This window comes from Amblyomma mixtum, chromosome 1, assembly GCF_055824585.1.
Source record: "Amblyomma mixtum isolate Tamu chromosome 1, ASM5582458v1, whole genome shotgun sequence".
NCBI lineage: Eukaryota > Metazoa > Arthropoda > Arachnida > Ixodida > Ixodidae > Amblyomma > Amblyomma mixtum.
Window position 1 is genome coordinate 157,153,766 of NC_143012.1, and position 15,284 is coordinate 157,169,049.

General features: G+C 48.2%; 1 protein-coding gene across 6 annotated transcripts in view; it reads right to left on the bottom strand.

Moving 5' to 3' along the window:
- The window catches only part of LOC149369481 (luciferin 4-monooxygenase-like), a 112,028-nt gene that overhangs the window by 33,249 nt on the left and 63,495 nt on the right, over positions 1 to 15,284 (bottom strand). For all 6 annotated transcript variants that reach the window (XM_089558855.1, XM_089558856.1, XM_089558857.1 and 3 more), the window contains 2 exons: positions 9,150 to 9,318; positions 6,759 to 7,040 (listed from right to left, as the gene is read on the bottom strand). In XM_089558855.1, coding sequence (XP_089414981.1) covers positions 6,759 to 7,040; positions 9,150 to 9,318 — 451 coding nt within the window. The remainder of the gene's footprint in view (positions 1 to 6,758; positions 7,041 to 9,149; positions 9,319 to 15,284) is intronic.

Genomic DNA, 15,284 nt, shown 5'->3' on the forward strand with positions numbered 1-15,284 from the left:
CACTTCTCCTCAAAGCAACAAAGGAGTGCGGGGAAGTTCAGTGTGATGTCACGGAAGGTATGATTTCAAATTACTGCTAACGTCAGAAACGCCCTGCCGTGCCTCGTTGCCCGCTTCAAACAACGTTCGGCGGGCTTTGACTTCGGTGGCGTTGGTTTTTTTTTTCCTTCAAAGCAGGCGTTTATGCGTTAGAAATGTACGGATAATTTCGATGACGTCATTATGCGTCCACCACTTAGCGTTGTGCGCTGCGGAGAAGCTTGAAGGCCGTCGAAATTTTAATTGGTGATTACATCACCGTTTCAAATTCTGGGCCAAAAGGACTTCGCATACTTTACCTGGAATTTTCACACATTCGACCCTTTTAAGCTTGTCGATTTCTATAACCTATGCAGTTGCCCTTTAAGGATCCCCAGCTGGTAGAAATTATTCCGGAGCCCACCCCTACTGCGCCTGTTTCTCTTTTTTCTTTCACTCCCATCTTCCTCCCTCTTTTACGGTGCGGTTCAGGTGTCCATCAAGAAGTGAGACAGACTGCGCCATTTCCTTTCCTCAAAAACCACCATCAAAACACTGCTGGGTCCTCGTGCTAGTATTTCGTCTATTTGTGGGAAATGACGCAAAGAAAAGGAAGGCGTTCTCAATCTGTACTAAATTGACTATAAACGCGCAGTTTTATTGCGTGTTTTCCCCTTTCAAATGAGGCCATAGATATTAGAATACATGGATCACCGTGTGGTATTCGTCTACTGCCACTAAATAATTTAGAAAATAATTTTTTCTCCCATGCTGTTTCGGTTTCATCAACCGAATGATCGCTTTGACGTGAGTTCAACACTAGGTCACGTGAGGCACGGGAAAACTAATACAAACGTTGATACGTTGTTTTGACTTACTGTAGCACTCAAATCAGCCGACTTCAAGACCTATATTATAATTACAACGAACGACATATCAGCAGTTATAGTGCCGTTTTATAGCGCCTCACGTGACCTAACTTCCACTACACGTCACAGCCATCGTTATGTTGGAGAAACCGAAACAGGGTCAAGAAGAAATTGAAATATAAATTATTTATTGCGTGTTGGTGAATACCACGCGGTGCTCCATGTACACCAACGTCTAACGCATCGTTTGAAAGAAGAAAGCACGCAAGCAAAAGTTTGGTGCCTTTAGTACTTCATTGAGTTAGAGCAGTCCTAACATTTTGATTAAAGATTTCCGCAAATATGTAAAAGGGGGGAGTAATAACTCAAGATTTCGCATAAACCTGATGTACAAATGTTTAGAATTGGCGGTAGTACATTACAGAAGCGTCTATTAGGCTTCTTCCCAGGCAGCAGACCTCCTGTAAGTTTGCTGTCGCATATACTGGGTATCATTTTCTCACTTCCTAGCGCACACAGCTACAGGTGGGTAAATCTATGCGATAGATCATCTCATTTTGTCGGAAAACAAGACGTATGCCTAGATGCAAAAAAAGTGGGGCTGAACCGGTCCCGAACCGGTTCGGAACGGTTCCTTTGAATCGTTCCGGTTCGGGTTCAGTTCCAAGATGGCGAAAAAAATATGGGTTCGGTTCGGTTCCGGTTCCGGGCGAAAATTCGGGTTCGGTTCCGGTTTCGGGTTCGGGTTCAGTTCCGGTTCGACACCCTGGTGCTAACCCTCTCAATAGCAATTTCACGTCTCTTGCGCAATGTCGATTCATCTCAAGGGTAAACAGAAATTGACAATTGCCCACTTCTCTCTGCCTTTTTCTTTACCAAGCATAGTTTATAAGGTTGGACAGGCATACGCTGAGCGTTGACTAAATTGTATAGCTGTCTTTGTTATAGTTTTCTTATCATAGATGCAATATCATTTGATAAAAAAATATATTTTTTTTTGAGCGCTATAGTTAGCAGGTTACACTCTAGACCAGGAGTGTTCCGACTACTACTAATATTACTATGCATCAACAGTGACGAAGTGATTGAACGCGCAAAAGACGAGGGCAGAAGGAAGGACACAAGAAAGGCACCGATTTCAACTATAAGGTTCATTGAAAAAAAAAAAAACGCTAGAATTATATACATGGGACATAAGCATAATTAATTTTCTTTATTTCACACCTTCCTTATTTTTGGCGTCCGCTTCCTCTTTTCGCTTACTTACTAATTTGCTCTTTGCAATTATGTCGACAATTATCACTAACTCTCCCAAGTTTCCACTGTGTCGACGTTGTGCCTTTTGCGATGCGGGCTGGGCAGCATTATTTTTTTCTTTTTCTTTGCTCCCACTAATATATGTCACGACATTGAAAACAGGAAAGTCTGTAGTCGCGTAAAATTCAAGAACGAAACGGCACATTCCCTCAAAGGAGGCCCTCCAGAAAGTAACATCGACGGTACAGCTTTCTGCGGCTATTTAGCCAAGGCTAAACAAGAGAGAGAAGGAAACGGTCCTCTGTTCCCGTGCTGGCATCCTTATCCCGAACAAGGATCACCTCACCTCTGAAGCCGTTTGGACAAAGACGGTACCCTCTTTGCCCCGGCTCTCCAACTTTTTCCCTTCACCCTTCCGGAACCATAGTCCGAATAAAGGAAGCCCCACTCTCTTTGGCTTTGGCGAGGGACAGGCAGAGAAAGAAGCATGCGGAACCACCCCAGCCAACACCTCCCCCCACGCACGACGGGGACTAGCAGCCGGGCTTGCCGTGGTTCGTTTGTAATCCTCTGAAGGCAGGCGCAGCAACAAAAGAAAAGCCTTCACGCAGCTTGAGTGCACGGGTCAAGAAAGGACCGGACACGTATCTCAACATCTCAACCAAAACCAGTCTCGGGTCGCTGGGGGCAAGACGGGTAGACACTTTCTCAGTGATGGATCAGTGTCGTAGCCTGGTGGCAGAATATGAACTACTCGCAAGATGGCGGCAGTGGAACCGCCACCTTAAAAAAGAAAAAAATGCACCAACCGTCCTCAAGAAGGAATATTAACCCTCCGCTAGTCCGCTAGTCCAGTCCAGACAACGCAAGTCGTTTAAGTCCTAACACGGCATCGACTAAGCGTAAACCGACGCTAAAAGCCTAACTCCATCGGCGCTTTTCGGCGCGCGTCCTGCGCGCTTGGGGCCCCCGTGTCGGCCAGAACAGGTCTGCGCATGCGCGACGCGTCGGCCGCCGCCCAGCGCGTCCACGACGCTCGCATCCGACAATGCCAGATATCGGTGCCTGCGCGCGAGCGCTGGCGCGCGCGTCGGAAGCGGGGTACGGTTTTCGACAATGGGTGGACCGCGGGTCTCTCGGGGACTCTTGTCTTCACGGCTGAAAGCTCTTTCAGGTTCCCTCAATTTTTCTTGGAATCCTTCAGCTCCCCAACCATCTTTTCTTCACGGCTTGACATTTTTTCAGTCGGCTCGCGAGGGGGAGCGAGCCAGCACCAGGAGCATGGAGATGCATGCCACTTTTCGACGCTCGTCGCGGCGCGTGCTAGTCGCGCGGGCGCTGCGCGCGCACACCGAAAAGCGACGATGGAGTTGGGCCTTAAAGCCCCACCTCCATGGACACTTCCCAGGCGTACACGCGAAGCGCCTGCGCGCCCAGCACGCGCCGCGACGGGCGTCGAAAACTGGCATTCACCTCCATGCTCCTGGTGCTGGCTCGCTCCCCCTCCCGAGCCGACTGAAAGGATGTCAAGCCGTGAACAAAACATGGTTGGGGGGCGCTGAAAGGACGAATTAAACCGCGAAGAAAAGTTCGGGGAACACGAAGCTATGAAGAAAAGAGTCCTCGAGAGCCCCGCGGTCCTCCGATTGTTGTCAACCGGACCCCGCTTCCGACGCGCGCGCTAGCGCCCGTGCGCAGGCGCCGATATCTGACATGCACAGATATCTGCGCCCCGCTCGCGCCTGCTCGCGCGTAGCGCCTCGCGCATGCGCAGACAGGCTCCAGCGTACGCCCGTGCGCGTAGGCGCTCCGCCCGTACGCCTCGGAAGTGTCCATCGAGGTGGGGCTTAAGAGTGCGCACATCACCGCTCGCCGGTGATGTGCGCACCGCTCCTTGTGGATTCGTGAAGCTCGCATTCTTCGCCGAATATAGTTTAATCTCCTACATACACCAGCCAAACTTCATCTGTACCGGTACTCTTCCACACCACAATGCCCAAACTGTCCACACCCATATGCAGACATAGAACACTGCCTTACACAGCTTCAGGCAGCCTTCGAGTCCCCCCCTATTCTCCCCTCCCCTTCTCACCGTGGCCCATCTGGCTCGCCTCCCTGGATCTAAAACTGCAACGCGCCCTCGTCACCTTGGCCCAGGACCTATCTAACGCCTAGCAGAAAGGCTGTTTTAATAAAAACGTGTCACACCACCACCACCACTACTGAAGAATTCCGTCCGTAAAGTTGTGGGGTGCACCCTGAATGCCTCTTTTTGAAATGTAAAAGGTTTTACCGTTTGTTGAATTAACAGATACCGGTTCATAACACGGTATAAGACATTCCTGAAGTTTAATAACAAGACGTGTTTATCGCTGTTTTATCTGAAGCGACGTCCTGACGTAGAGTACTCTCTTCACAACTAGAAATCATGGTTAGTTCCGTTTTCTAGGACGGGCCATGGACGAAACCGAATTAACAATCGTATAATCATGCTTGTGAATAAATTCATTTCAAAAGATGCAAAAGTGGATGAAATGAGCCGAAATAAGGCCTATCTGCCGAACTTTGAACAAGTGTGCTTGCAACCGCTCTCTACTCGTAGTCGGAACTGCTTAATATTTGTAGCATTTTCTTTTCCTTTATGTACAGTCTTGGTCAATAATATGCAGCCAAAGGTTTGGCGTCCAAGCCGTGTAGCGGGGCTTTTGAACACATTTGACAGTCCTAAGCTTGGTAGGGTCGATGACTTAAATTCCTCCGGCCTTCTTGAAATTGGGGTCCCTCAGTATGAAAGCGCAGCCGCTCTGCAGTGCTCAGAAGCGGATCCCTCGGGCTGCATACTTTTGACAAAGACTACCTCATTTCTTTTTGATTGACATAACAATGTCATATTGTTTCAGTACATGACTTCACGATCCTTTTGTTGCACTGTATACCAAAAATTGGCATGGGCGCAGGGGCCCTGCCAAGCTGTCTTCTCACAAGGTTTTGTCCCTGTGCTCTTCATTCCGTTGTATTGAATGAGAAATAAATTTTTGGTTTGGTACCAAAAATAATACCGGAGTAATTTCTTAGGAGTCCGGAAAATAAACAACAATCTGGTTTAAGCAGAAAAATATCGGGACTAGTGGAGACATGTCGCAGCTGTAGTCTATGTTGTCAGGAATTGTAGATTTAACGACTGGCTGGGCAAGGAGTGATTCATTTATAACAGTTTTGGATAAATTTCGATGATGACTGGTGCAAGAGAGGAATAATTAAACGCAACAGGAAGCAGCCTTTGCCGCACAAAATTGTCAAATCGTCTGTGGCGATGCCATTTCTCAGCTATTGAGGGGCTACGCAATGACATTAAAGCGGAAGCCTTTAACGCCTCATCGTTCTAAGCAGGAGCTGTCGACAGAAATGTCACGCTTTTCAATTGGCCGAAATGGTCGTGACGTTACCGTGCGCGAATTTCAAACGGGGCCAATCGTACTTTGGCTAGTAACCATGCAACCAATTAAAGGGATGATATAGTAAGTGCGACTGAGTTTAGTTAATTAGTTATTTAACCAATTAGCCTAATTAACCTTTCTAGTCAGACCAGAAATAAATAAAACCGAGTAGGAAATTGGTCGAGTTGGGGAACCGAACCAGGGTCTCCGGAGTTCGAGACGAGCACGCTTACCACTCCGCCACGCCAGCTCGATGGTTTCGAATGAACAAAGGCGCGTCTAGTGAATGCGGTGTCCTCGTTCACTCCCATCTTCCTCCCTTCACGTTACGGCGAAGTGCAGGTGTCCACTGAGATATGCGAGACGATACATTTCCTTTCCTCAAAAACCAATTTTCCGAGTAGCAAGGCGTAGAGCCGAACTGGCGATGGCGTTCTGTGGACTCTCTGGCAGCGTTGCAAGACGCTGCCGCGTTCCGCTCTTAGAGGCGAAGCTTAGAACCTTAACCACACATCAGTGACACAAGCAGCTTCACCGCGCTTAAGGCTTTCGCCTCACCGCACTTTAGGTTAACAAAGTGCCTCCCTGAATTTTTTTTTACAAGGTTAAGTAAAGCACACCAGCACTAGGTATTCCATCACTTGCCATCCACAGCAGAAATTTTGTGCAAGGTTCAGTAAGGTCGAAGATATCGGCAATTAAAAATGACGTTTCCGCTTTAACGTCTCATCTCATATATTCCGCCAAAAAAAATAAAACAGGCTGGTACTGTGTACTGCCTGTGAAAATGTCACCCGTCACTTCCTGGATTACCTGCTTCCAGGGGCGGCGCCCGCGTACCGGCCCGTCGGTGCAATCGCTTGCGTAAGTATAACGTAATTTTAGGGTTAAACTTTATGGTTAATGTACTCGGATGAAACTGCTCTAACACAGCTTATTTTCGCAAGGAAGCTGCACCGAATACATGAGGGCATATAACCGAAGGTCAGCTCTTTTCTGTGCCGCCATGTTTGTTGCTTCATCAAGCGGACGCACTCACGAGAGAGCGAACAGCACTTGTCTGAGATTCATCACTAAGCTTCTGAGCCAAATGCGCGGTTATTTTATCGCATAAAGATCTGCGATACCATGCCATCAAAGAGCCTGCTCCTATTGGGAGCACACAACATGAACGCACCTTGACCTGAACCATCGTTGCGGGAAAACCAATATCAGTGGCGGTGTGGGGCTTGCCAGTTATCGGTTGACAGGTAACAATGCCACAAGATTCGGTCATGCCGTATATTTGCAGCAAGTTCTCGATACCGACGAATGCCTGGCTAGCTGCTTCGGCCACAGATGTCGGGAGGACGCTTCCACCCACGGCGATGCTCCGCATACTGGGCAGGCCTCGGCCTGTTCGCTGCATCTCGCGCACCAAGTCTTGTAGCTGGGACGGGAACAATATGGTTGCCGTTGCCTGCGCAGAGGCGGATACAGAGATTCAGCCAAGTAGTGATGGCGCATGTGTCGGAGCTGACGTTCTTAAAGGTGCCTGAACTAGCTCGTGAACTAAACAGCTAGCACATATCACAAAATTACTAATTATAATATTTGTCATGTTCCCCAGACCTAGCCAAGTTGCCTGGGTGGTTGATCTGGGTGCATTTCCTCTGGTGGTACCTCAGACGCGTGTTTAATTACCTCTCAGCCCAATATCTTTCGCTAAATTAGAGAGGAATGATGCAAAAAAGCAGGTCACATTTCGTGATCTTCTGCTGATGGTCGATTCCACACGCGATGCTGACCCTCTCCTTTCTATGAACGCTGTTCAGTTTTTTACACATCAAAATCAGGTTTTGTGGGGCTGAAAAACGACGGGTGTTTCCTGTCTCCCAGAAATTTTTAGCCTGTGTGATGCTCTGCGAATATAAGATACCACAATAAATTTCGTCTTTTGGGTATTCGTCGTCTACTTATCTTCTGGCTGGGTTAATTGCATAAAAGGTCCCTGAAAACAATGCTCGAGGTTAGATATAAAATGCTTTTATTATGCAAAGTACAGGCTACCGAGCGTCGGTGCTGCGCAGGAGGCCTCAAAAGTGAGCCTATAATTTACAATACAATCGAGCTTCTACGCTTTACGGCAACCAACGGTGCCAGGAGTTCGCCCGAATCCGCGTGCAATGCGTCATCTGCCGCTCGTACGTTAGCAGCACAGGGCTATCACTGGGTCGCTCTGCCAACTCTTTCAGATGTCACGCAGCTCCTATGGTCGCGGCGACTCAGCCGGGCAACTCAGGCGGGTCAGGAAGTTGTGCCGCACCGGAGACTTCAGCAGCACGTTTGCATGCTGGCGGCAAGGCCGAGTGGATGCGACCGGCGGAAGAGTGCTGACATTTCAGCGCGCAAAAAGTGGTGAGAGGAAAAAGAAAGCCGTGATTATGTGGGAACCTAAAATTTGACAAAACGTAACCCAGCTTCTACAAAATTCTAGCTGGAGCATAGCCACGAAGCGGCGTCCTTTAACATCCCCGGCTTACAACTTTATTGAGGGCCCCTTTCAGAGCCCCTTATAGCATCTTCTTTTCAATGTCGATTTTGGCAAAAGACACGTGGGGCAGGCCGAGAGATGCGCAAACACCCGACTGCGGGAACACCAAAGGAACTGCGGCCAGAGTCGCCACCCGGCAGCGTGACTAGGCGTGTCGCTCAGTATAACCGGGCTTTTCAGACATCTAACTGAAAGATGAATTTACGAGGCATTGAGATAGCACTAGCTAGATTTGAGGAATGCGTGAGCGATGCGTCTATATTGTTGACGCGAGGTGAAGCAGAATTGCTGACAGGCACTGCTATAGAGAATGGGGAGCAACATGTTTCGGATTCTTGATTTACTTATCTCATCCTGGCTATGCATTTTTGTCATTTTTTTTGTACATCCTTTTTCGGTAATCGCATATATAAACATGATGTAAACAGCGCGAACTACAAGGGACAAGAAAAGAAGGGACACAGGACGAGCGCTGACTCGCAACTAAAAGGTTTATTCACTGAAACCTTCTTATATGAAGGTTACAGTGAATAAACCTTTTAGTTGCGAGTCAGCGCTCGTCCTGTGTCTCTTCTTTTCTTGTCCCTTGTAGTTCGCGTTGTTTACATCATGAATATCTACCAACTCGCCCAACTGAACGTTTTGCTAAACGCATATATAAACAATAACCGTAACATATCGTTCTTCCTTCCTTCGTATACTGTGCTACTACTAAACAGTGGAAGTTCAGACACGTTACGTGTGTCGTCTCGTGTTCCCTTTCCTAGTTAAGTACAGCGCGCCGATGCTTTGAAGATGCAGATCCAACTAGCTACCTTTGTAGCTATGAATTAAGCTTCTTAAATGATGATGAGCAATGAAGAAGGCGAATAACACATTATACTCCACGAAGACACAGACGCGGAAAGGTCTATTGCGCAACAATACGAGTACTATTATTTACTTCTACATTGTAAGAAAGATCAGCGCGTCATCTCGCGCAATGTGTCTCAAAGTAATTGTGCACATTGAGAGTGAGATCTTCTGTAGCGCTACCTTGTACTTTTCAACAGCGTCCATTATGTGCAGGGGGGCCATCCTGATGGGCGTGACAGCGCACGTGGCGCCATCCAGCACTCCAACGAAGGTCATAAGCATCCCCGACAGGTGAGTGATTGGGCACAGCCCAAGTAGGATGTCATTTTCTCCCCAGGGCACATGGAGCCTGCAGAGAAGTATGGCACTGCGTTGTAGATAAACGGAACAATCCCGCCGTTACAAGCGCAAGAATGAGAAGTGCCGGTAGCTTAGAAAATTTATGCGTGCGCTATCCTCGTACAAGCGCGACATAGAGGTCAGAAAAAATTGAGGAGGAGGAAGAGGTAGAAGACAAAAGGGAGGGAGGTTAACCGGAAGAATAATCGGCTTGCTACCCTACACGGGGGGAAAGGAGTGAGGGCATGAAAAAAAAGAGAAAAGAGAGCAGCAGAAAATTGAAGTCACTCTAAAATGTCACTGTTCGTTCAAGTCACAGCCTATCGAGCAGGCCGGAAGTTCGCAAGAAGCGGAGCATTGCCTTGGAGGCCTTCCCCGCCGACGATCACCGGGGCCAGTGGCCGAGAATCTTCGTTTCTGTCATGGGCGAGGATCTAGGCGCTCCAGCGCACCGCTGAGAGACTGCCTTTCGGTGCTTTAGGCAGGGCAGTGACAAAAAATGTGGGTTAGAGTCTCGTCACACCCGCAAATGAGAAAAAAAAAATTGCATAGCAGCAAAATTGAATGCATCTGCTTTGCCTCATTAATCGCCACTCGTGCTACACCTGGTTCTTAAGGTAGTGCGTTTAATAAATGTTTTCATTAGCAATGCATCCTCCAGTAAGCTGAAAACTAATAGACGGTTGTGCACCACGCCTGAACAACAATCCTCTTTACTCCGGCAGTTGTCAGGAACTGCCTTTGGGATGCGTGACTGGAAAACAAATTTGAACACGCTTATCTACAGCCGATTTATAATAACGCTAATGGGCACACAAGACGTGGACATTTCCCCTTTTCCGCATCGCTGATCTAATATGTGCAGCGGATACCTAAGCTCCGTTTTAAGGGTATGACGAGATAGCCTTAACGAGTAGGGCCCATATAAGCGGAATTGGTTATTCTCTACTTTGCATTCATAGATCATCGGGTGTCTTCGTACCACACCTTGCGCAGTGGTGCAGCGGTTAATAGATGCTCCACTGCCCTGCGGCGACCTGTGCTTCCACCGCGGGGCCTTGTGTGGCCCAGGTTGCTCTTCGGGAGCAACCACTCATTAACCTCGCTGCCACGGTGGGCAGTTTGCTCACAATCCGGTGGGCAGGTCATGTTGGCGTGACTCGCCTTTTTAGCTATAGTCGGCGTCTCCGATGCGGCTAGAGCTTGAGTCGATCTTGGAAATGATTACTTCCGCGGATGGTTATCGCGTCTCAGAAGCTAGAATTAACACCAGCTGCTGGTTTCATATATAATAGATACTTCTCGTAGCTTCTAATGAAACAAATGTAGCCATGGTACTTTCCTGTGAGCTGCGGAGCCAGAACAAAGTCTCCGGTTCACTCAGATATCCATGACTATCCCAAATGGTAAATATTAGTGTGAAACACAACTTCAGAAATACCAATTCAGATCAAAAATCTTGCCATCTTTACTTGTGTTCAGCTCTCAACTAACCCGAGTTTAACCGAGTAAGCTGTTGTAAGCTCAGGCAAGTTAGGAGGAGCGTCGTGCAAGCTGCGGCCAATGAAAAGAAGCTCGGATAAATTCGGAGGAGTGTCGCGGCAGCTGTAGTCAATGGGAGGAGGGTGTTGCACCAGTTAGATGACGTAACGTTGCGGCGTCGTCAAAACCTGCCCTGGCAGCTGCCAGCTAAATTAATGCTTGGTCGCGAAAGGTTTCTCGGGAAGAACAATATCGGTCACAAAGTCCCTACCGGTGGCTGTGATAGAAACAGCCTCCTGCTTGTGCAGTGGAGCATCGATTAACCGCTGCGCCACTGCGCTAGTGGTATGAGAACTCGCCGCGATGGGTTAATGTTACGTACAAAATATACAATTCTGAATATATGGGCATTAACCCACTAACGATAAAGCATCTTTCACTTCAGGCGGAGCTCACATGTATGGTGGAATGAAATATTGAATACCTGCTTCTGCACGTCTACTCAATTTAACTACGTTAAACGCCTTCCACTTTTTTTTTCTCCGATTCATATTTCTTCCCGGCACGCTGAATAATACGGAGCGCCTGAGTTACTGCGAAGAATGCTGAGCCAATGCTGCTCCTTTCTATCAGGCGAATCACTTTGTTGGGCATAGAGTGAAAACATTTTGGGTGTTGAAACAATGAAGCGGCACAGGAACAAAGAAGTAACAGCAGTGATGAAGCACGGCGTCGGCATACGACTGACCGTTCAATCCAACCACCGCTCGTGTAAGTATACGCCAACATCTCCTAAACAAAACGATAACAGAGTAAAACACAAGCCGGAAAACCGACCATGAAGAATACATACGCACTGGCAATTGAGCAACATTACCAACAAGAGAAACTTTTATTTGATTCATATTAGAGATACATGAAGATCGAACGCAAATGCTGCGAGAAAGTGTGCATGAACACAGTGTTCATATCGCAAAGCTGGAGGTACCTATAGCCTGCCTTATTGAAAATAAAATTACTGAAGGCATAAAAACAAGTCCATATATCACACTACAACAATATGTTTCGAATAGCATAAAGTTTTTGAAGCTGTGAAACATGATAAACGCAAAAAAATGTTATACTACTGCATGAGAGGTGTGTCCATAGATTTATTTAACAGTTAACATAAAACATTTGCTGTGGTTTAGCTCGGGTTAAACCTGGAGTTGTGGTGGTGGTACAAAACATTTATGGACGGGTACACTTCAGGAGGCTACGCATGAGCTGGCCCAGATGGGGCCAGCCCTCAGAAGTACTAGGTGGAGGTCTCTAGTTCGGGACACCAGTGGCGTCGGCCGCCGGCCAGGCTCGCGTGACCAAGACCCGTTGGGCCTGCAGGTCAGAGCAGCCGATCAGGGTCGCCTCCCAGTCCTCTCGGGTTTGGTTGGGGTGAGGGGAAATAGAAAGGTTGGAGGGGCAGGCCCACACCATGTAGTAGATGTCCGAAGACTTCTCCGCTCAGTGGGGACAGCTGCCCGAGAAAGAAGGGTCGAAGTGTTTGAGAGCTGCCGGGCACAGCACAGTATTAGTCTACAGGCGAAGCAGAAGCCGCTCCTCCGCCTTTGAGAGTCCTTTATATGGGCGGGAATAAAGGTCGTAGCCAGATTGATAAAGTAAAAAAATGTTTTTGAAGAGTAAGTTGGAGTGAATGCGAGTTCCTGATGGTCGGGATCGGAGGGGAACGTCCGGTGAGAGAGCGCGCAGGCGTTGGCGTCAGCTGCGGCACTTCCCAAAAGGCCCATGTGAGCAGGAGCCCAAACGATACGCCGGTGAGCGGGGTCCCCGGTGTAGACGCGGTTTTGGAGAATGCGGTAGGCTAGGTAAGGTACCCAGCTCTGCTCGACGTTCCGACAGACCTCTCGCGAGTGGGAAATAATTGTTTTTGAAATGAGATCACATGCAGCCAACGCATGGTGACCTCCTCCGCGTGTCTTATGTCACGGGCTCGGAAAGTAAGGCCATTCACTGTTTTGGATTGGTGGACGACTGCGGCCGTGTACCATCCCCCATGGTTATGCCACGAACTCGGAAAGTAAGGCCGTTCAGTGTTATGGATTGGTGGACGAACTGTGGCCGTGTACCATCCCCCATAGTGGGGGCCGGAGGCATCCACGTCGAATACGCCGGGTTTCGATCAATAGTGGCAGGCCAGGGCTTCCGCCCGAGCCAGGCGCCGGCCATTATGGTACTTACGGTTCATGTTCGCTGCAAGAGGGCGCACGTGGAGGGCGCATCTCCACTGGGATGGAATACGTATACGCTCTTCAATGAGAGTGGTGTGCTGGATGTGTAGTCGGGCAAGGAGGCGGGGACTCGACGATGTCTTCGAGAGACGTGTGTATTGGTTGTTCAAGTGGGCTTCCTGGAGCTCTCAAAATGTGTTCACCATGCCCAGTGACGCGATAGCTACAGCTGGCCGAGTGGAACTTACTGAGTCGAACTGCAAAGTCAGCCTTTCGAAGCTGCGTTTCGCTGGGCGCGCCTTCGTCATCTTGGTCCCTGGACGTGGATTCACCGTTACTGCGTATTTTTTTCATTCGTCAAATTGATTTTCTTCATTGCAGCCCCTCTTCCTGTTTCTTCATTCACTCCCAATTCCTCCCTTCCTGTACAAATGGATGACTGATGTCCGTCGAAACATGAGAGACAGTTACTGCGTAATTTGCTTTCCTGAAATACAATTGGCATTTTCTTCACTACGTCCCCTCTTTCTCTTTCTTCTTTTACTCTCACTTCCTCTCTTTATGTACGGTGTGGTTTGGGTGTCCTCCGAGGTGCGACCACGGCCGAGGTGCAACCACGGCGAAAGTGCGACCACGTCGAAAGTGCGACCATGATGAAGATGCGAAGCGGCTGGCGTAGTGTGACTGTCGCTACAAAAACCTATTTCAAAAGAGGTCGGTGGCTTAGTGGTTATGGCGCTCGGTTGCTGACCCGAAAGATGCGGTTACGATACCAGCCACTGCGGTCGAATTTCGACGGAGGCGAAATTCTAGAGGCTCGTGTACTGTGGGATCTCAGTGCACGTTAAAGAACGCAGGTGGTTTAAATTTCCGGAGCCCGTAACTGCTGCGTCCCTGATTGCCTGAGTTGCTTGGCACGTTAAAACCCCTTAAATCAAGCATATTTCACACTATATTCTACGTCCAATATATTCTAGGTCCTCTTGCTTTTTAATATATATACGGCACACGTAATATTGCTTAGACAAAAGATGTGGTTGTCTACACTGAAAAAAGCAAACGTCTTTTTAGTGCAGAACCAAAAATATACACAATAAAAGACTAACCTCTGCTTATCGAGAATCACAGACAGGCTTTAGTCCGGCATACATTGACTAAATGTCAACAAAACCTACTAAGTACTGCTTAGCATTGATGATCATTTCTTTAGTCGTGAAAGGAATATAAAATTCTTAGGTCCATATTTTTAGGACCATTTCCAATGGTCCATGTGACCAGCGACCACTATGTCACAGGGACAGAGGGCGCGCACTGAAAACTTAAAGATTATAGGCGGGAATGCAACCCCGAGTCCCTTAGGAAATTCAGGAGCGCTTTCACCGCTCTCCGTTGCCGCTCTTTTTCCTTTTTTCCCCTTTGTTCCCCTCCCCAAGTGTAGGGTAGCCAACTGGGCATCGCCTGGTTAACCTCCCTGCCTTTCCGTCTTTTTCTCTCTCTCTCTCTCCAATGGTCCAAACCTGTTACAGTTGTGAGGGGTGAGCACGTACTCTGCTATCATGGATTAGCGGACAGACGAGAACTAGGTGTGGGATTCAACATCAATCAGGATACAGCTGGGAACATAGAGGAGTTTTATAGCATAAACGAGAGGGTAGAGGCTATCGTAATTAGTCATAACAAGAGGTACAAGCTGAAGTTGGTGCAAGCCTGTGTTTCTACATCCAGCCATGATGACCAGATCATTGAAAGCTTCTCTGAAGATGTGGAACAAGGAATCAATAAAGCAAAAATACAGTAGAGTTTACTAGACAACACAGTGCGCTTTGTAAAGAAAAATGATAAGTGTAACTATATGAGACCGGAAGCGGGTAGAGTGGTTGAGGGGGCAAATGCGGGTTAATGACATCCTGGTCGAAACAAAGAGGAAGAAATGGGCTTGGGATAGGGCATATAATGCGAAGAAAAGATATCCGCTGGCCCTAGGGCTAAGAGAGTGGATTCCAAAAGTAGGCAAGCATAGCAGGGGATGGCAGAAAGGTAAGTAGACAGATGAGATAAAGAAGTTTGTGGAGATACAGTGGCCGCAGCTGGGGAAGGAGACCATTAATTGGAGATACAATGAAGTGGCCTTTGCCCTGCTGTGGGCGTAGTCCGGCTGATGATGATGACGAGGACAATTTACTGATGGGCGACTTCAATGCGAAGGCAAATAAGAAGGCTGGATACGAGGCGGTAGACGAATGTGGCATAGGCTCAAAGAATAGCGGAC